This window comes from Dromiciops gliroides, chromosome 5 (assembly GCF_019393635.1).
Source record: "Dromiciops gliroides isolate mDroGli1 chromosome 5, mDroGli1.pri, whole genome shotgun sequence".
Taxonomy (NCBI): Eukaryota; Metazoa; Chordata; class Mammalia; order Microbiotheria; family Microbiotheriidae; genus Dromiciops; species Dromiciops gliroides.
The window spans coordinates 106,763,412-106,784,827 of record NC_057865.1 but is presented as its reverse complement, the minus strand read 5'-3'; the positions used below and the strand labels follow the sequence as shown (position 1 = coordinate 106,784,827).

At 40.3% G+C, this 21,416-nt stretch overlaps 1 protein-coding gene across 2 annotated transcripts in view; it reads right to left on the bottom strand.

Annotated features, from left to right (window-relative positions):
• Window positions 1-21,416, bottom strand: part of KIAA1549 (KIAA1549 ortholog) — a 110,106-nt gene that overhangs the window by 80,341 nt on the left and 8,349 nt on the right. For both annotated transcript variants that reach the window (XM_043966618.1, XM_043966619.1), the window contains exons 2-7: window positions 17,082-17,170; window positions 14,087-14,264; window positions 12,784-12,911; window positions 7,822-8,005; window positions 4,946-5,005; window positions 772-917 (exon numbers count right to left, since the gene is read on the bottom strand). In XM_043966618.1, coding sequence (XP_043822553.1) covers window positions 772-917; window positions 4,946-5,005; window positions 7,822-8,005; window positions 12,784-12,911; window positions 14,087-14,264; window positions 17,082-17,170 — 785 coding nt within the window. The remainder of the gene's footprint in view (window positions 1-771; window positions 918-4,945; window positions 5,006-7,821; window positions 8,006-12,783; window positions 12,912-14,086; window positions 14,265-17,081; window positions 17,171-21,416) is intronic.

Below are 21,416 nucleotides of genomic sequence, written 5' to 3'. Positions count from 1 at the left end.
TTTAAAAGAAGTCTCATGTGTCCAAATTAATCTCTTTTAAACATTCTTATATAATTTTATAAGTTCTAAACTTAATACCAAATCAAATCAATTTGTAACTGGTAAAATTGTAATGAAGTGAAAATTTCAAAATCAGGCAATGTCAGGGAGACACTTTTGGAGAGGGTTGGGCAGGAGTTTTTAGTTTTTTCTAATTTTCTCCAGATCTATGACTATCACATAAGTAACATCAATCCATAATATTTTATATTTCACATATTAAAGTACATTTTTATAATTAAAAAAAATTTTGAAACTCAAAGTCATCTCATATTAAGATCAATACAAAAATTATTTTCCATTTCCTTAAAAGGGCCAATACCATACAAAGCACAAAAATCAATCTCAACAAATAGCTGTAAAGATAAACTGAAACAATAACACTCTTCTTTTGTTGTGTTTGGTTGGTTTTTTTGTAAGGCAGTGGGGGTTAAGTGACTTGCCCAGGGTCACACAGCTAGTAAGTGTTAAGTGTCTGAGGCCGGATTTGAACTCAGGTCCTCCTGAATCCAAGGCTGGTGCTTTATCCACTGTGCCACCTAGCTGCCCCCAACAATAACACTCTTAATTGCTATAATTTGATCCCAAACAGCAACTAGCTTAAATTAAAAAAACCTTTTCATGCCATCCCCTACTTGCACAGCACAATACCACAGTTCAAAACAAAATTTATTTTCTATATCATGTTGTTTCACTTCTGTCCCCTTTCCACCACCACCACCCCTTAAGTACCTGCACCACATTGTTTCCTGCAAAGGTGGCTCGTCTCCATACGCGCCTTCTGGTTAAAGATTCACTGAGCAACCGGGCTAGCTTCCGTTCCATTTCGGCTTGAAATACCTCATTCTGTAGTTGCCTCTCGAAGACACCCAGGAGAACTAAAGTTAAAAGAGAATGCAAAGGGATCCTGTCTGTTAACCCAGAAAATAAAGTAGTTGAACCACAGAGGGGAAGGAGAAGGGGAAGGCACCATGTGCCAGGTAGCAACCAGGAGATTGATGCAGGACCTATACACAATCTTCTTTTTTTTTTTTTTTTAAGTGAGGCAATTGGGGTTAAGTGACTTGCCTAGGGTCACACAGCTAGTAATTGTTAAGTGTCTGAGGCTGGATCTGAACTTGGGTCCTCCTGAATCCAGGGCCGGTACTCTATCCACTGTGCCACCTGGCTGCCCCTACAATCTTCTGCTGGTATGCATAAATCTGGCCTTTTGTGATATAGCCTACGCTGAAAACAATACAAGGCAGAGAAAAGGGAAGGACCCAGGTAGGAAGCTTCTCACAGCTGAGGCTAGTCTTGCAGGGTTTTTCTTCTCTTCTGCTGATGGGACCAGCCCTTCAGGGAAGGCAGCCAGGGTACCCCCTCTTGTGTGTTTGCCTTTCCCTTGGGCAGCTCATGTTCTGGGTTGTGCCTGTCTGCTGAACAAGAGTTGGGGCACAGCCACATGGCAAGAAAGAGTCTGATAAAGCTGTGATTTAGATTCAAGAATGGGCACCATATCTGTCTGAGTAGTCTGAGATTTCTCCCTTTTTTCTTAAGTCCATGTCTGACAGGGCTATAGATGTGACACCAACATATATTAGAAAAGAAAGAAGAAAAACAGCAAGAGAACTTAGTACTAATAATTAAGTGCCTATGTCCAAGAAGAAGAGACTAATGGAGAAAAACTAAACCATATTCCTACAAATGCAAAAGAAATGCATGGGGGGCAGAGGACAGCAAGAAGCAGTTTAACACAGACTCTGTGGGCCTTCAAAATCACAAAGACAAGAGAACAGTGATGGAAGAAAATAAATGAAACTATGAATATTTCTCTATTAGGCAAAAACAAACTTGAGTTTTTAGCCCCTTCCAATGAACTGGACATCATTTCCATTTCATGGCTATTTTAAAATGCTCATGGTAGATGGCATGATAACAAGGGATGATGGAAAAAACACAGAACTACTCAATTCTTGTTTTTCCCCTCGTTTTCTCTAACAATGAGAATAATTTTCAGACTGTAGAACACAGAAAGAAAATGGTTAACAGAGAGTGTTAACATCTGTGCTAACCTCCTCATTCAAAAAAAGTGAGGAGATGGGAAGAGAGAAGCTAGCTGCTGCCCTCGAGGCACCAGGCCCAGAAGAGCTACTATCTAGTGCTCAAGCTACAGAAAAACCCCCAAAACTGTCCAATGTGATTTCTGAGATGCTCTCTGTTATGTCTGAAAAACAGTGGGGAAAAGAAATAGTGCCGCAGGACAAGCACAGGCTGTGCCTTTTTTTTTTTTTTAAAGGAAGAGAGCAGAGTCTTTAATCATGGCCAGTAAGCTCAATTTCATTTCTTGGCAAAATCCTCAAATGTATTATTAAAGGAGTTGTCTGTGAGCATTCATATTTTTTTAGTTCTAAATTTTGCTTTTCTACAGCATATGAGTTCCAACAAACTCACATTTAAACCCTCTACCAAGTACAATCCCAAAGGAGGGTTAAGCAAAAGAATACAGAATAGTAAAAATTGGGAAATCCTTAAAGGAGAATATAGTATACTTGGATTTTAGTAAAGCATTCAAACAAAGTCTCTCGTGCTATCCTTGAGGACAAGATAGAGATATGAACTAGCTACCGTACAACTAGATAGATTCAAAAGAGGTTCAATGATCAAAACCAAAGAATAAACATTAATAGATCAATTTGAGTTCTTTAATGGAATGGCCCCCAAATTTGTCCTTGATCCCATGCTGTTCAACCTTTTAAAATGTCATAAAGCCATAGGTAACATGCTTATCAAGTCTACCAATAACACAACAATGGGCAGAATAAAGAGCTACTATGTTGGATGATAAAGTCAGAATTTAAAAGGTTAGGCTGATGAATTGGACATAATAAGATGGAATTTAAATGGGATAATATAATATCCTATACTAGCATTAAAAAAGGTACAGGATAGGGGAAATATGGCAAGACAATAGTCTTTGGGGGAGAAAAAGATATGGGACTTTTAGTGGACTGAAAGCCCAAATTGGTCAACAGTGTGATGTATCAATAAAAGCACTATTGGAATTTTAGGCTATAGTACAAAAAGCACAGTGTCCACAATGAGAGAGACAATATTCCTACTGTACTCTGCTCAGACCACAGCTAGAATCCTACTTTGATTCTGGGTACCATAATTTAGGAAGGACAAACCAAAGGGTGACCTAGATGGTGTGGTATAAAGACTATGCCGGATAAAGACTGGCAGAAAGAACTTAGGTATATTTAGCCTGGACAAGAAGAGACTAAAGGATATATGACAGCTGACAAAAATGTCAGGTAGAAGAGGGATCAGACCATTTCTGCTTGGTTCTGAAAAGAGAAACTCAGAGCAATAGTTGGATTTAGCAGAGACACAAATTTTAGACCAATGTAAGGTAAAAAAAATTGTTTTCATTAAAATAAGAACTATCTACAAGTACAATGGATTATTTGGGGCTGAAGTGAGTTCCCCAACCCTGGCATCCTTCAAACTAAGACTGGATGACCACTTGTCAACAATGCTAGAAAGAAGATTCCTATTTAGGTACAGTTTCAAGCAGATATCTTCTCAGGATTTAGTGGTTCTGTCTTAACTAAGTTCATTCAGACACTTGCAAACCAATCTGAGAAACAAGTAGTCATCTTTGATTCATGGCTTTTAGAGAAGGTTCTATCTAACAAAACAAACAGATTGCCCACCTTTTCCCCACAACTATTTACTGTGATGTTCACTGGCTGGACTGCCATTTGGCATACAACTGCAGGTTAACTTTTATTCAAGTGTCTTATCTCTTTGTTCATTGTGTGACTCAGGCCAGGAAGTCCTTTTTATCTGCTGTTTATACAGACTACTGGAGTCCTCAGGACTGGGGAGAAATATATACCTATAGGGCAATAAATCTACATGTGTACTCCAAGAACACTCTGTATTTCATAGACACACCCAAATCATACCCCACCCCACCCCTTGTTTTCTGGACCAGATTTGTTAATCCACTGATGTGGATATAAGGTAACTCATTCAACCATGCAGGTCAACATTGATCAGCATTGTATTACAATCACTGCATTACTCAGAGGAGTGAAGAAACTCATACGCCCACACCCAGTTTGTATTTATCTGAAGCAATTTTTCTTGTCTCCGAGGCTACCTCTTTATTACAATACTTAGTTTCTAAAGAATTCTTCTCAAGAAAAAAAAAATAGAGAAAACCACTTCTGTGGTACCTGTATCTTTGGTAGTGAGATCTTTCTATATAAATCAATATGATATGTGTAATGATTGTACTAACTACTTAGATTTGTTGGAGTTTTTTTTTTTTTTTTACCTTCCAGGGGCCCTTGACTTGAAAGCTGAGTTTGCTGCTGAAGTGTTCAATCAGATCCCATGACGTGCTAACAATTCCCATGCTTGTAACCACCCAATGAAATGAACCGGGTGCCTCACTTCTGTTACGCTAACCCTGGTTCTGTGCCCCACTGAACAATCACAAGGCTCAACCACCCTAATGATTTGGGGACTGATTACACAAGATCCAAGAATTGCCTGTATTGCAGTCCAGCTGTGGACTTGGAGAATGTTTACAAAAGACCCAAGAATTCTAGCCATTTGTGGTTTTCACACTTAAAAACCCTACCCTTGCCATGAGCAAGTGATTCCCCTTTCTTAGGAAAGAGGACTTCGCCTGCAAGCTTTCTCTCCCTTTAAAATTAGACTTCTGTTTGATTCCTGACTCACCTGTTTCTAGCCTGCTCTGCTCAGCGCTGGCCATCCACAAATTAGATGTCCAATTGACATCTTCCACTGATTTGGGCCACAAAATTAATATTTCCCCATAAATCCTGCCCCTGGTTTTAGTAAATAAATAATCTTAGAATCCTCAAAGTATCATGAAGGCTATACATACCTGTTCTTACCCAAGATGACTTCATCAGCTGAGATAAATTGAGTTGTGGATATTGGAAGGCTATAAAAAGAGAGAGAGAGAGAGAGAGAGTTGAAGGAGAAGAATATCTGTGTGTATGTGTATATATATTATAATATATATATGTATATATGTGTATATGTTTGCAGCAGCTAGGAAGACAGGAAGGATAGAACACTGATTAGAAGTCACAACATCTCAACTATGTGTTTTTCTTATCTTCAAAATACTAGGACAAAAGGATGGCTTGGTGTACTCATAGAGTGTAAACAAATTCAGAGCACAATAGCTTCAAGGAGAACGAAGTCTTCCAAGACTTAGGAGGAGGGGAAGCAGGGAGGGAGAAGAAGTAGATTCAAAGGATCAGAGATTTGGAGGCAAAAGGGACTTTGAAGGCCATCATCTGACCCTTTCTCATTTTGCAGATAAGGAAACTGAGTTAGAGGCTAAGTGACCTATGGTCACAGGGGTAGCAACTGTCAGAGGCAGGATTTGAATTCACTTCCTATGACTCCAAAGCCTTCCATTACTTCCTTCCATTGTACCATACTGCATTGCAATTCAGTTAGGCCAAGAAATGTCCCTGACAATTTTTCTTCTAAGAAAGTAAGGCAAGCTGGATAATGAGTGGACTCCAAACCATGCCATATAAAGATTGTTTGAAATAACTGGGGATATTTAGATGGGAGAAAAAGAAAACTCGGGGAAAACATAACTGCTCTCTTCACATGCTTTAAAAGGTTCTTTAGTTTGGCCCTGGAAGGCAAAACCAGGAACAACAAACAGAAAATACAAGATGGATCAATAGTTTGGTGGAACCAGCTGCCTCAGGGAATAATAAAAAGCCCAAATTTCTGTAGCACTTTTGGTTTATGATGTACTATATGCACATATATCATCTCAGGTGAATTTCGTAGCAATCCTGTAAAGTAAGCAGTGCAAATATTATCCCCATTTCGCAGAAGAGTTCACCAACGCTCCAAAGGATTTGCCCAAAGTAACACTGCTAGTAAGCAGTGGATTCAAATTGGGATTCAAACTTAGGTCTCCTGAGTTCAAGCCAAGGGACTTTACACCAGAGCACATAAGAGAACACTAAGGGGAGCAACTAGGTGGTACAGTGGATAGAGCACTGGCCCTGGAATCAGGAGGACTTGAGTTCAAATCCGGCCTCAGACACGTTACATTTACTAGCTGTGTGACCTTAGGCAAGTTACTTAACCCCAACTGCCTCACCCAAAAAAAAAAAAAGAGAGAGAGAGAGAACACTAAGTCCCTGCCACTAGAGGTCCCCCAAGCAGAGGCACAAGGAGTCTGTCCTTTGGTGAGGTGCTCTAGATAGACTTGAAGCCTCAGATACAATTTGAACTAGAGCATCTCTGAAGTCTCAGGCATTTTTGCAGTTCTAATTCTATAAACTCCCTTTTGCACATCTACAAATACAAATCAGGATAACGTTTTCTCAGCTCACATTACTCTTAAAGATTAAAAAATTTTATACATTAAAATTCAAGTGTTTTTGGTTTTGCTCCTGGCATGATTAAAGAATATGTGGATTTTAACTTGATGAAAATGAGAAGCATCAATTTCCAACCAGCTAGCCTATTAATGTTCAGGGATGACTTGCATATACAGACTGTCTACCTGCATAAATCAGAAAGATAAACCAAACTCACTTCCTCCAGAAGGTTTATCAGCCTTCAGAGGAGTGATTTTCAAACTTTTTACAGCCATGGAACCTTTCTTTCTTATTTTTCATGACCTGGAATCCCAGACCTTATTCTAGCATGGAGTAGATATGATGGTGATGGAACATGATGGTGATGGACACCTGAGTGGCCCAATTTGGCCTCCTAGAGTCAGGAAGACCTAAGTTAAAATCCAGCCTCAGACACTTACTAGCCATGCAACCCTGGGCAAGTCACTTAACCCTGTTTGCCTCAATTTCCTCATCTATAAAATGAGATGGAAAAGGAAATGGCAAACTATTCCAGTATCTCTGCCAAGAAAACCCCAAATGGGGTCACGAAGAGTCAGACACAACTGAAAAATGATTAAACAACAACAAAAATGACGGAACAAACCCAAACTAAATGCAATCACCATTTGCTGTGGTGTCAGAAAACTAAAACAGGTCTTACAGTCAAAAAACTTGGGTTCCCTGTCCTTGCTCTGACACTTGCTAAGTGAGAGACTCTGAGCAAATCAAATGACCTCGCTCTGAGTTTCAGTTTCCTTATCTGTAAAATAGGAGCGATAACACACAAGCGTCCTTTTTCACAGGGCTATGGGGAACATGCTTTGTAAACAATAAAGTACCATCTAAATGTGAACTGCAACTATTTCACCTTCTTCTAGGAATCACATAGCAATGACAATGGACATTAAATATTGATTATCTGACCTAAAGGTTCCTAACCAGGTGTCCGTGTACTGTTTGGTATTTTGTTTTGTTTTGTGGGGTTTTTTTTTTGGGGGGGATTAACTAGTTTTCTTTTTAAATTTATGTATTTCATTTTATAAATTTAAACACAGAACCTGGAGAAAGAGATCCATGACCAGAAATCCCCCAAAGATTAAGACTCTCTAATCTAGTCCAGTCCTTTCATTCTACTGATGAAATAAAGGTCCTAGAAGGGTACAAATGTTACACAACTACTTCGTCGAAATCTAGAAAAAGAGCACAGGTTTTCCTATTCCCAGAATCCAAGCTTTCTTCTACTGACATATTGCCCACCCCTTTGCCTATCATTCATTTTGATGGAAAAATCCTTAATGGATAGGAAAAAACCCCTGTGTTCTAGGGAACAAAGTTTGAAAATCAATGTTTTGAACCTTTAAGAGCATATCATACTCACGTTCAGCAATCTGCAGCACAGGATATCCTAAATAGAAACTGAATTCCACCATACTCAAGTTCCTGAGAACCTCACTGACTTCTGATCCATTCAAGAACCCTTTCTTGCTTTTAACAGCAAAGATAATATTCACTGGTCCCTGGCGAGGAGTGGTCCATGATGTCCCCAGAGTTATATTCAGTATCTGAAAGAGGAAAGCAAGAATCAAATTTTTCATTGTTATTGGTTTTTAAGGGGAGAGTTTAATAAGATGGCAATTGACTTTATTAAACAACTGTCTACTTTGTTAATAATAATAGCCAGCATTTCTGTGGTGTGGTGCTTTAAGTTGTGAAAAAGTTTAAATGTCTCTTTTGGTCTGTTGGTCAGGGAGGGGGGAATAGGAACCACAATTGTTTCACTACATTTTGATGGGCTAACAATGAAGAAATTCCCTAACCACCTCCTGGCCTGATAGTGGAAAGTAAGGAAAAATAAAATATAACGAACTGTGTTAAATGAATGGGCTCATTCACTGATGGAACAACTATTTGTTGTCCTTGGATAAGAGACACCTGCAGTCTTCTCTAAATGGTTATCTCAACCCTTCAGTTTTGTCTAAAGGGACCTCTTTCACAATTGTAAAAGCCTTTAGTCACCTCCCCTTGTTTCCTGCCCTTGAACAGGGAATGTCTTCTCACTCAGATGACAAACCATGCCAAGGGAACAACAAATATTCCCCCAGGACACCCACCCTTTTTCTCCCTTGAATCATTTCCCCTTTTTTCCTACCCCTCCCTTAACTGTGCCTCAGAATGCTGCTAATTGGCTGTATGCTCTAGGTGGGCTGCATTCTCTGAAAAATCTGTACCCTAGGAAGTTGAAGGTGCTATCAGCAGTTCCTGAGTATGCTAACACATTTCTTTGCTTTCATTTTGGCCTCCTATCTTTGACTCAGGGAACTAGGTGGCACAGTGAATATAGAACTGGGCTTGGGGTCAGGAAGACTCAACTCTCCAAGTTCAAATCTGGCTTCAGACACTTCCTGGGTGTGTGACCCTGGACAAGTCATTTAACCCTTTTTGCCTCAGTTCCTCATCTGTATACTGAGCTGGAAAAGGAAATGGTAAACCCTTCTAGTAGCTTTGCAGAGAAAACCCCAAAATGGGGTCACAAAGAGTAGGACATGACTGAAATGACTCAACAACAAATCTTTGACCCACAGTGATCAGAGCCCTGCTGATGATAGGCATGACTAGTCCAAGAGGTCCCATTCCTCTTCATAGAGAAGATTCCCTGACTGGCCCTCATTATACCCCCCCCCAGCTGTTCTGTTGTTTAGTTTTTTCAGTTGTGTTCTACTCTTCATGACACCATTTGGGGTTTTCTTGACATAGTTACTGGAGTAGTTTGCCATTTCCTTCCCCAGCTCATTTTATAGATGATCAAACCAAGACAAACAGGATTAACTGACTTGCTCAGGGTCAATAAGTGCCTGAGGTCAGACTTGAATTCAAGTCTCCCAGGCTCCAAGCCTGGTGTTCTATCTACTTCACCCCCTAGCTTGTACCCCCCCACCACCCTGTAAGGTAGGTGTTATTGTTATCCCCATTTTACAGATTAGGAAACAGGATGGAAGAAGTCGTGATTTGCCCAGGGTTATACAGATGTTAAGTATCTGAGGCAAGATTTGAACTCAGGTGTTCAAGACTGCAAGTCAAGCAATCTATCCCCTGAGCCACCTAGCTGTCAATGTATCTTTGAGCTTTCAATATGAGCTATCAGTATCATATTGAGAATGTATCATCATCCTCAGCTACTAAGGATCTCCCTTCCCTTTCCTTCCCCTCCCCTTCTCTTCTTCTCTCCCTCTCTCCCTCTCTCCCTCTCTCCTTCTCCCCTTCTCTCCCTCTCTCCCTATCTCACTCTCTACCTCTCTCCTTCCCTCCCTTCCTCCCTCCCTCCCTCCCCTCTCTCTTTCCCTCCCCCCCTCCCTCCCCATAAAAGAGGTGTGGGCATCCATTCAATTAACTTCAACTCAACAAGTGACTACTCTATGCCAGGCTGGTTATGGTGGCTATTGGAGATACAAAGACAAAAATGAAATTAATCACCATGGTCAAGAACTTTATATTCTATTTCTGTCATCCTTTTTTTTAAAAAAACATCACTACTGCTTCCCAATAATTAAGAATGAATAACAAGGGGGCGGCTAGGTGGCGCAGTGGATAAAGCACCGGCCCTAGATTCAGGCGTACCTGAGTTCAAATCTGGCCTCAGACACTTACTAGTTGTGTGACCCTGGGCAAGTCACTTAACCCCCACTGCCCCGCAAAAAAAAAAAAAAAGAATGAATAATAATAATCACTAGCACTTATATAGCACCTTAAGGTTTGCAAAATTCTATACACGTTATCTCCTTTGATCTTCACAACAACCCTGGGAAGTAGATGCTGTTATTGTTATCCCCATCTTAGAGATGAGGAAACTGAGGCAAGCATAGGTTAAGTGACTTGCCTGGGGTCACAGAGCTAGTAAGCACCTGAAGTCAGCCAGATGTGAACTCAAGTCTTCCTGGCTACACTCAATGCTTCTCCCCACTGCGCCACCTTGTGGCCTCTATGAAATGAATGAAAAAGAATTTAATAAGCACTTATTATGAGGACCTCAAAGGTCATCTAGTCCAATACCTTCATTTTACAGATGAGGAAACTGAGACCCAGGGAAATTAAATGACTTGCTCAAAATAACACAGCTAGTACATTTCTGAGGTGGGATTTGAACCCTGATCTTAGCATATATATGAATGGGAGGCATCTTTTTGGAGGAGGGCTTTCAAGGTTATATTTTGCTCTACAGAATCAAATATTTCTGGGGTTTGGGGATCTTATATTCTATCATTCATCCTTCACACCTGCCCAGGACACTGGATTGCTGATGTAATAAGCACTGTCTCAATGCTGACAGAAATGAATCCAAGTGTAGACCCAGTAGCTAGCAACCCTCTCTAAGCCGTTTTCAGGAAAGCTTCACAAAGACAACTCAAAAAACCTAGAGGTGGTGTCAGCAGAAAGTTCACTTCTTACCAGCCACAGGGAAGGCTGTACATCACCACTAATTTATCACTTCCGCTGACCTGAACCCTCCCTGCCATCCTTCCCCAGGGAGGGAAAAAAAGCTGTTCTTGATTCATTGCCTGCTTGGTTGATCACTGCAGAAATAGAATCTGGTAAGTGCTTGGCAGCCCCATCCTGCAGATTAAAAAAACAATGATGGTTGTAGGCAGGGTTTCCCTGACAATGAACTGGCATGCTGCTTTGTCTTCTTCAGGTTTATAGCCAGGAGTCAGCACCCCACTGATTCTGCAAAGTGGCCCACAATCAAATACATGCCTTCTTTTGTGTGCACGTCAAGGGGTTCTGTCATCAGCAGAGAGCAGCTCCGGGATGAAGGAATGAATCTCTTGGTGGCTCGATTACACAAAGTTCACTTGCAGTGCAACATCAGAGGTGATTAGAACAACCCATGATCATTTTCTCTATATGTTTTTATTCACTCATAGGACTTATGTGTCTAGTAAATAACCAGTTGGCTCTTAGAAGCCTCTGTGACTAGTAGCTAATGCAGTTTCCTAAGTATTTCTTTCTTTTTTTTTTTTTTTTTGGTTTTTGGCAGGGCAATGGGGGTTAAGTGACTTGCCCAGGGTCACACAGCTAGTAAGTGTCAAGTGTCTGAGGCCAGATTTGAACTCAGGTACTCCTGAATCCAGGGCCGGTGTTTATCCACTGCGCCACCTAGCCGCCCCTCCTAAGTATTTCTAAAAGCCACAAGCAGAAAACACCAGAGCAGTCCATAAAAGCGACATGAACCAGAGCCCCTTTGTTATCCCCATTCCTTTTTGAGATAGGGGACATTTATATGCCAGAAAGGACCAAAAGGTTGGAGCAACACACTCAACATTTCCACTTTGGGTTTACAGTGGCACATAAAGATAGCAGGGTGGGGGCAGCTAGGTTGCCCAGTGGATAGAGCACCAGCCCTGGATTCAGGAGGACCTAAGCTCAAATCTGGCCTCAGACACTTCACACTTACTAGCTGTGTGACCCTGGGCAAATCACTTAACCCCAATTGCCCCACCAAAAACCAACAACAACAACAAAATGATAGGCCCAAAACATTGGCCTCAGAGTTAGGAAGACTTCTGTCTAGATCCTGTTTCAATCACTTACAAGCTAAGTGAGCAAGTCACTTAACCTCTTAGCCTGCTTAACCTACACCTTCAGCATCAATATTCCCATCCAGAAAAGGGGGATAATAATAGCACCTTATCTCACAAAGTTGTTATGAGAATTGGACAAAGGGAGAACAGAACTCTCCTCACCCCCTGTATGTAAACTTGCTTTCTTATGTAGGTTTGTGCTAACCTGACCTTCAATCCACAGGTCAATTTTTTATGAGTAAGAGGTATAAGAAAACTGCAACAGCTCACATTTGATAGCCCAGATACATAAATTTGTATTGATCATGTTTCCTAGTAACATCTCTTTTAACAGATCCATGATTCCTCAAGATGTTGAGCTTCCCAAATAAAAAAAAAAAAGAAGATAGTACCCACAATCCCCAATATCTAGATAGATAGTTTGACTGACAGATTGATAGATAGATAGTACAGAGGACCTGACCCTATCACCCACTTGAGGCAGGACCTCAGGCTTCCTATTCCCTTGGCCTGTCACCTCACCGGACCTGCAGAGGTCACACACAGTTAAGGCAGTACTACTGAGAGCAAAGGTCATTGTCTTAGCTGAGTGGAACACTGGTTGAGCAGTCAGCCTGTGTCAGGGTTCGAACTCCTTGCCCAGGGGAGAGGATCAAACCATGACCCAGCTGGGAGATGATTTCATAAGAATTCATTAAGGGCCTCCTGACTGGAACCATCAGAATTTCAGACAAAGGGCTGGAGGCTGGGGGCATGGGTCTCACCTGCACTGTGAAGTTATATGTCCCCTGGTGTTTTCTTACTTCAGTGAATGCTGTCACAAGGCCTTTCTCAAGGCGCTGGGTGAAATTGCAGAAGCCAGTGTCCACACTCTGAGGCACAAACTGAAGGACTGGAAAGAAAAAAGGTCATTCTTCATGAGAACCCCATCCTACATGCAGATTGGGATGAAGAAAGGCTCTTGAGGGTAGGACATTGATGTACAGTTATCCCTTCCACTGTGCAACTTTCCCTATCGTGGTTATCACGGGGCAGCATAAGAAATTAAATGAGAATTCTGGAGGAGTTTTGTGAAAGTTATAGATGGCACACAAAGGCCAGAAGATGACACAGAGTCTATGACTAAAATGCTTAACCCAAATTACATGATAAAGTACTATAAACACCCCATAAAAGAAAAATAAAAAATCACACTTCTCTGACATGAAGGGAGGGTCAAAAAATTTACACGGATTTTCCAGTTTGCTGGGGCATCAAGGCTCTAACCCTCCTGAGACAACACAGAAGAGATAACTGTATTCTTTTCCACAGCCTCCCTGCCTTAAACACAGGCCCTGGAAACATCACCTCATACTAGCTTTTCTGCTTTACCTCATATTAATCTCCTCCACAAACTGCTCCAGCCAATCTTAAAATACTCCCATCCCCAAAGCACCCAGTGTATTTTCTTCAAAGCCTCTTCTCATACATCTACAATGTCCTCCCTCCCCATTTTCTGAGTCCTACCCATCCTTTAAAAGTCCAATTCAAATGTCACTCCCTTACTGAAGCTGATAACTACCTTTACCCTCACTCAGCCTTCACTAAGTACTTTGTTTTGGTGGTGGCATTCAGTAGTCAAATTCTTTGTGACCTCATTTGGGGTTTTCTTGGCAGAGGTACTAGAGTGGTTTGCCATTTCCTTAGGCAGTTTATTTTACAGATTAAGAAACTGAGGTAAACAGAATTAAATGACTCGCCCAGGATCAACAGCTAAAAAGTATATGAGGTCAGATTTGACCTCAGAGAGATGACTCTTCCTGAGTGATTCCAAGCCAGGCATTCCATCCACTGTGCTACCTAGCTACCTGCTTGAAATTTTTTTTTGGGGGGGGGAGGGGGCAGGGCAATGAGAGTTAAGTGACTTGCCCAAGGTCACAAAGCTAGTGAGTGTCAAGTGTGAATCCAGGGCTGGTGCTTTATCCACTGTGCCACCTAGCTTCCCCTGACCTATACTGTCTTACAATGTAAGAACAGGCCAGAGTCCCTTTAGAAATCAAGAAATCAAATGTTGTTCGGAAAACTTACCTGTTTGAACTTGGAATCTGGAATCTGGCACAGTGAAGGAAGGCTGCACTGATAGAATCAAAGGAGCCTGATCCCGGACGAGGTTGCTATTTATAAGAACATTTATGACCGCAATTGCCGTGTAAATGAAAGGACCAGAAGTAACCAGAAAAGAGAAGTCGGGGAAAATTTCATAAACCTATAATAAAAAAATATAAAAGAAAACAATTCCCATCAAACACAAGGCAGCTATTAGCTAACATCAGGAGGCAAACCTAAAAGGAGGTAAGTTTTTTTTAATTGCTTCCTATTGGAGGCAAAATAACTCTAGATAATTCCAATTTCACTTCAATCGTTGGTTTCACACGTTTGCTAACCTATCATTTGCAAAATTTCCTAAAAGGCACCCTTCCTCCCCTAAAATGTACAAAGTGACCTAAGCATGGGTATCAAGAAGGAAGGAGGAAAGCGAGGGATTTTGTATATCTACTTATTATATTGCTCAAGCTAGAATCTTGGTGAACTTGCTACTGAGAAGTGCTGGTTGGGGAAATAATTTTCATCCAGCAACTCATTTAAACCACTTCAGAAGGTAGCATTAATTCTGCAGGAAATTGCGCACCTGAGTTAATAAATGCAGGTGATGAACTGGGATGATGCCCAGTAGAAAAGGCATGACAAGGGGACAACCAAATGGAAGAATGCTCATGTATGGATCTGTATAAAATGGTAAACCATTTCATTAAATGCCTGATTCCTCAAGATCCCAAGCTTTGACAATAAGATGGGTGAAAAAGCAATGAAGCAAGTAGAGGGGACTCCTAAGGTCAGTTCAAAGTTGCTGAGGTCCTGCTACTCCTTTTACTGCCAAATCACATCTTTTCAGTATCAGAACCCTGTATTTAGATTTGCATACATTCCACAAGAAACCCTCCATAAATTGACACAGGCCATGGATTTAAACAGTGCAACCATCTCCATCTCTTAATCTCTCCTCTTTGTCCCCTTTCTCAGGTTCCACACCCATTCCCCAGATCTATACTTATTTAGCCTTTCACGCAAATACTGTGTCTGCTTGTGTGCAATAAATTTGTCCCTTAGACTATGATCAAAGGATTTTTATACACACAGCAGAGCTTGATTTTAGCAAAGCATCAAAGGCTTACAAAAGATCTTTGGAGATAAGAGGACAAAGTGTGGACTGGATAATAATCCTGCTACATGAGCTTTAAAATGTTTGAACAACTTTATCCCCGGTGTGTCAATTTATTACTCAGTGCATTCTTAAAACTGTTACACCACAGTTTCACTTGGTGCAAGTTTCTATCATTACCACATACATGGCCTTGTTCTATTTAACACTTCTGCTGAAGCAGACACAGAAAGGTTACAGAACCAGGATAAAGCCATGGAGATTAAATTCAAAGGGGATAAAAATATAAAGTTTGGCAGTTAGGGTTTTAAAAAAATGAACAGGAATGGAATGTTCTGGCTTGGCAGTCTGCATGAGAAAGGTCTGGGAGTTTAATTGACCACAAACTTCATAGACAACAACATGAGACAGATAGTAAAAAATGGGAATAGAACCTTGGCTACATGGACAGAAAAACAGTACCCCGATCATGTGTAGCAATAGTCTTACTGTACTCAGTGCTGATTAATCCAGAAAGCTGTAGAATCATGCTCACTTTCAGGTGCCACATTTTTTAAAGACAATTTGGGGTTAAGTGACTTTCCCAGGGTCACACAAACTCAAGTCCTCCTGACTCCAGGGCCAATGCTCTATCTACTGCACCAGCTAGCTCCCCCTAGGTGCCACGTTTTAAAAGAAACATTGAAACTACATAGCGTCTAAAGGAAAACTGTGGGAAAAGTGAGAGAGAGCAAGAAACCAAACCATAGTCATTAGAAACAAGGGTATCTAGCCTGAAGAAGAAAACAAGAAAGACACGACACAATCCATGCCTTCAAAAATCACAATTTGATTTGTTTGGTCCAGACAGCAACACTAGGCCTAATAGGAAACAGGTATGTTTCTCCTCAACATAACAGAAAAGACAAAACAATGGAACAGGTTGCCTTAGCTAGGAGCTATCACTGAAGGTATTCAAACAGAAGCTGAAATATCATGCAACAGTGATACCATGGAAGGGACCTCTTCATAGTCTGGGAGGCTGGAGTCGTTTATCTTTAAGGTCCCCTTCAATTCTGAATTCTCTGGTTGTCTGCCTTGTCCCTCACTCTTGGATAGCAATTTTCTTGATTTTAATAATTAGGTTATCTTAATCTCCCTCTCTCCCTCTCCCTCTCTCTCCCCCTCCCTCTCTCTTCCCCTCCTCTCTTTCTTCTCTCTCCTCTCTCCCTCCAAGAGCAGCTGACTACCCTTTTTCTTATACTGGTGTCCCTGGGAATGCAGCATCTTCCTCGAACTGCCAAAATAAGGGAATGAGAGCAGCTTGAATAGCAATTACCCTAATTTAGCAATGCTGACAGGTCCCTGTCTGGGCTGAACCCTCAACAGAAGCAAGTTCCACGTTTCTGCTTGTCAGAGCAACATGTGGAGAGGGGGAGCAAGAAAATGGGATTAACACCCCAGTGATTTATACCCACTCTTGTCATGCTTTTTCTACTGACCAGAATTAAGGTGCTCAAATGCCCAGCTAGGGTGAGGGCCACCAGGCGCCTTTCTTCTTGGCACACCTCTGGTCCCCTACAAGGGAGAATCAGAGTTGTCTCAGGAAAGCTCCAACTCCACACAGCCCTCCCCAACCTGGAGCCCTATTAAGTTTGGGTCAAAATGATTTTTAATCTTGAAATGATGACTCCATATACTACCATATATAAAGCAACCTTTTATGCAGGGACAAGAAATGCACAAAAAATGTATGGAAATTCATGGAAGAAAAAGAAAAATGTGGTTAGAGCAAATATAGTCTTTTTCATTTGCAATATGTCAACTTCTTTTCATTCTATTTTAACATTTCAATATGAGATGCCTACGTATAAGGCTGCTTACCTCCAGTTCTACTGCCCGGCCGAAGTGAACCCTCAGCACCTCCTTGATTGCTGTGATGATGTATTCCTGCACAGCTCTTCGGGCCAGCACTAAAAATGAAGCCAATCAAGAAATACCTTAGTTTCACAGGAATACACTATAGATGACTAATTGCTTCTGTGATTCTAGACCTCCATCCACCAATGTCTCCAAAAGCATTAAGATGTTTAAAAACATCAACTAGGAAAGCAACAGAAGTTAACGTCAGTTTTCTATGCACACTCTTCCCCAAATAAATTCAATTTTATAAGACAATTACACTGTTCAAATGATTAGCTCAACATATTTAAAACAACTTGAGAGTATTTTGTCAGTAAAATGGGGGGAAAATGTGAATTTTAAAAGTTATGTTTTCAAACTTTAGATAATTAAAACATTTAGGGGGCAGCTAGATGGTATAATGGATAGCCCTGGAGTCAGGAGGACCTGAGTTCAAATCTGGCCTCAGCCACTTAACACTTACTAGCTGTGTGACCCTGGGCAAGTCACTTAACCCCAATTGCCTCACAAAAAAAGACTTGGGATTAAGAAACCAAGGTTTGAACCCTGCTAGATGTGTGACTGTGGGTGAGACATTTAAGGTTTTTCCTCACCAGTAAAACGGATTAATAATACTTGCACACCAGGGGTGGCTAGGTGGCGCAGTGGTTGAAGCACCGGCCCTGGAATCAGGAGTACCTGAGTTCAAATTCGGCCTCAGACACTTAACACTTACTAGCTGTGTGACCCTGGGCAAGTCACTTAACCCCAATTGCCTCACTAAAAAAAAAAAAAAAGGGATCATTAAAAGAGTTATATTTTTGTCTTAGGACTTTGATAAACTTTTCTTTTTTACTTTCTCCTTTTTTCTTTCCTGAATTTTTCTTCCTTTCTCTTTTCTGTCTCTTTCCTTTAACCTGCCACAATATAGAACAAAAGTACTTTTAAAATAATTTGTGGAATAGAAGATTCGGTTAATGGTTCTTAAACTAAGAGAAAAATTAAATATTCTCTATTTTCTATTTTCTCTCCCCATTAAGTAAGTTGATTGTTATTTATATGATCCTCAACTTATTTTGTTTTTGTGGGTCCTAAAAATAAAGTTTTCCACTCCTGCTAATCGCTTATGGAAGTTAACAATCTATAGAGGGGCAGCTAGGTGGCACAGTGGATAGAGCACCGGCCCTGGAGTCAGGAGTACCTGAGTTCAAATCTGGCCTCAGACACTTAACACTTACTAGCTGTGTGACCCTGGGCAAGTCACTTAACCCCAATTGCCTCGCCAAAAAAAACCAAAACCACACAACAATCTATAGAGAGATCTAGTCTAAATAACAATATTCCTATGTAACTCCTGAGATGAAACCTGGGGAAAGATTTCAGGCATTTTAGAGTGCTGAACTTGGAATCAGGGGATGTGGGATCAACTTCTAACTAAGAACAATTTATTACAATAATCAAAACATTACAAAGAAAAACATCTTTGAAAAACAACAATCTATGCAACAACCAACCATCCATCATGACAGAGAAGTGGGGGGGACTCAAAAGATATAATGAAATATACATTTTTGGACACAGCCAATGTGTTGATTTATTTCACTTGACTATACTTTGTTGTTACAGAAGAGGGCATTTAAAGATATTTGATAAGACTTGAGAAGTTTGGGAGGAAGAGGGAACTAATGGGGAGATGCCAAGAAGAGAAAAAAAAAGAAATGAGGACATTGCATCATTTGTTAAATGTACAGAAGAAAACAGGGAGAGATTCAGAAAGAGATACAGAGATGGCCACTTACTAGTTGTGTGATCATGGGCAAGTTAAAACCTCTTAGACCTTCAGTTTCTTTATTTGTATAATAGGGATTAAAAAAACAACTATCCCCCCACCTCACAGTGACAGTCAATATCATCAACATACAGGATGACACAATGTACAAAATGACTTATGGTTTCTCCAAATGCTCTTACATACATCTCCCCAAAAAAAGAATGTGGCAGAGTCCTACAGAAGCCCATTGGGGGGAAAAAAAGCATCTGCTGAGTGAAGGACCAGAATCTTAAACCTGACACATGGTCATAACTACCACAAAGTAAATCACTTTAATTCTCAGAGAACTTTGCAACCCTTGAAGTATATAAATGAGTTATTATTATTAATATTATGATGATACATAATATATTATATTTATGTTATTATAAAGCATATAAATGCATTGTTATTATTATTTCTCCCTTATTTGGCCACAGATTTTCTACCTTGTAGTTAAATGGGAATGTACTGGAAATGGTCTATGGGTTATAACTTGTAGGTACTGAAATATATGTGTGTCTATACATCTTGAACATAAGTAGAATAGAAAAAAAGGGAAAATGAAGGAGGGGGACAGCAAAGAAAGGAAAAGAGAGAAATCCAAAAGAAAGAGATGAAGATAGTGAGCTGTGATAGAAATAACAAAAATTGCTGATTCCTTTTACCTTAAGGTAAATTACATTGCCTTAATTTGTTATTTATTACTTCTTCTTATTAATTTATTTATAAATTATATTAATACCATTAGGTGGTAGAAGTACTAAATGTTTTTGCTTTTCTTTCAACATGACATCTGTCTCTTCTAACCAATTAAAGTTCCTTCAAGACTCTAAATTAGCAATAGGTAAGACATAAAATTTTATAACTTGGGATTAAATTACTTGGGTATAAAGAAAAAAGTATAATGAGCATACAGTTGACACTGTGGTCCAAAATGCCTTATGGTTTCTCCAAATGCTCTTACATACACGTCCTAAAAAAAGATTGTGGTAGAGTCCTACAGAAGCCCATTAAAAAAATAAAAGAATCCTCTTGGTGAGTGACCAAAACCTCAAATCCCACTTGTGGTCATAATTACCACAAAGTAAATCAGTTTAATTCTTAAAGCTGTTCATTTCCCTGAGTTTTGTGGAATGTTAACAACTAGTCAATATCCTCCTTTCATATTCTCGAGAACAGTTATTAAGTTGTTAGTCAGACATTTTTGTCCCCAGGTTAAAGTCATTCATTCATACTGGACACAGAATGTTCTGCAGATCTTAAAGTTCTACATAGATGCCAGATATGATAGTGCTTATTCAATTCGGTCTCTGTTGCTGGTTTCTCTTTCTAAGTGTGAACAAACCCTGAAGTTCCACCCTTACCTCACTCCTCTACATGTACTCTATCCCTCAGTCCACTGACCAGTGTGCCAAGTGGATTAAGATATGGATGAAGACATCCAGTGTGCCTTCCACTGAAGCCTGCTTTTGTGGCAGCCAAGTGGAGCGGTTGCTAGAACACTATCTGCAGCCAGAAAGACGAGAGTTCAAATATGGCCTCAAATACTTATTATATGTATAATCCTGAGGAAATTACCGAACCTCAGTTTTCATCTATAAAATGGGGACAATAATGATATTTCTCTCCCAAGGCTGTTGTGAGGGTAAAAAAAAAAGGTATTTGTTAAGTGCTATATAAATGTTAATATATATATATATATATAAACTCTTCAATCACCATCAGCTGTTGATGATATATTCTTCCACACAAGACACCCTCTATGGAGGATGATTCTTTAATCTCTAACTCTAGCCCTGACTTCATGAGCTGAAGTCTCTATCTACAGATATATTGAACTTTTCCCTAAGGTCTCATATCTACACCTGCCTGCTAATATTTTCACTCAGCAACATACAACACATTTAAAATCCTCAAACTCGAGGGTCATCTTTGACTTTTCCTTCAAACCCACTAACATCTAATGTCATCAATGCCTGTTGATTCTTCCTTAGCAACATCTCTCCCTCCCATTCAAATGAGATCATATTCGCAAAGAGCTTAGCTTTGGCTAAGCACGTAGTGGCTGAGACATAGCAGGCACTATATAAATGCTTATTGTCTTTCCTTCCCTGTTCCTTCTTTTTTTACTCCTAATTCTAGCCCATTTCTTCAAGCCCATATTGCATACTAATTCATATTTCTTCACTCACAGTTCTAGTCATTCTCTGGATTGCTTTACCTCCTCATCAGCTCTTCCTTGACCACCTAGGGATGGTGGTCACTGAACACTGAGGCTTGTTCCTCTGACTGGTGAGTCTCCAGCTGGGATCTCCATTTCTTGAAGGGCCCTAGCCATGCTGCTCACTTCTCTCCTAGCTTAACTCACTCTCTGAACTGCTCTACCTCCCCACCAACTGTCTTACTCCTGTGTGAGTACCCTCCTCTTCCCCTCCACCAGCTTTCAAGATCCTCATTATGTTCTATCTTTATTAGAAGTTTCTTGAAAATAGAGACCATCTTGT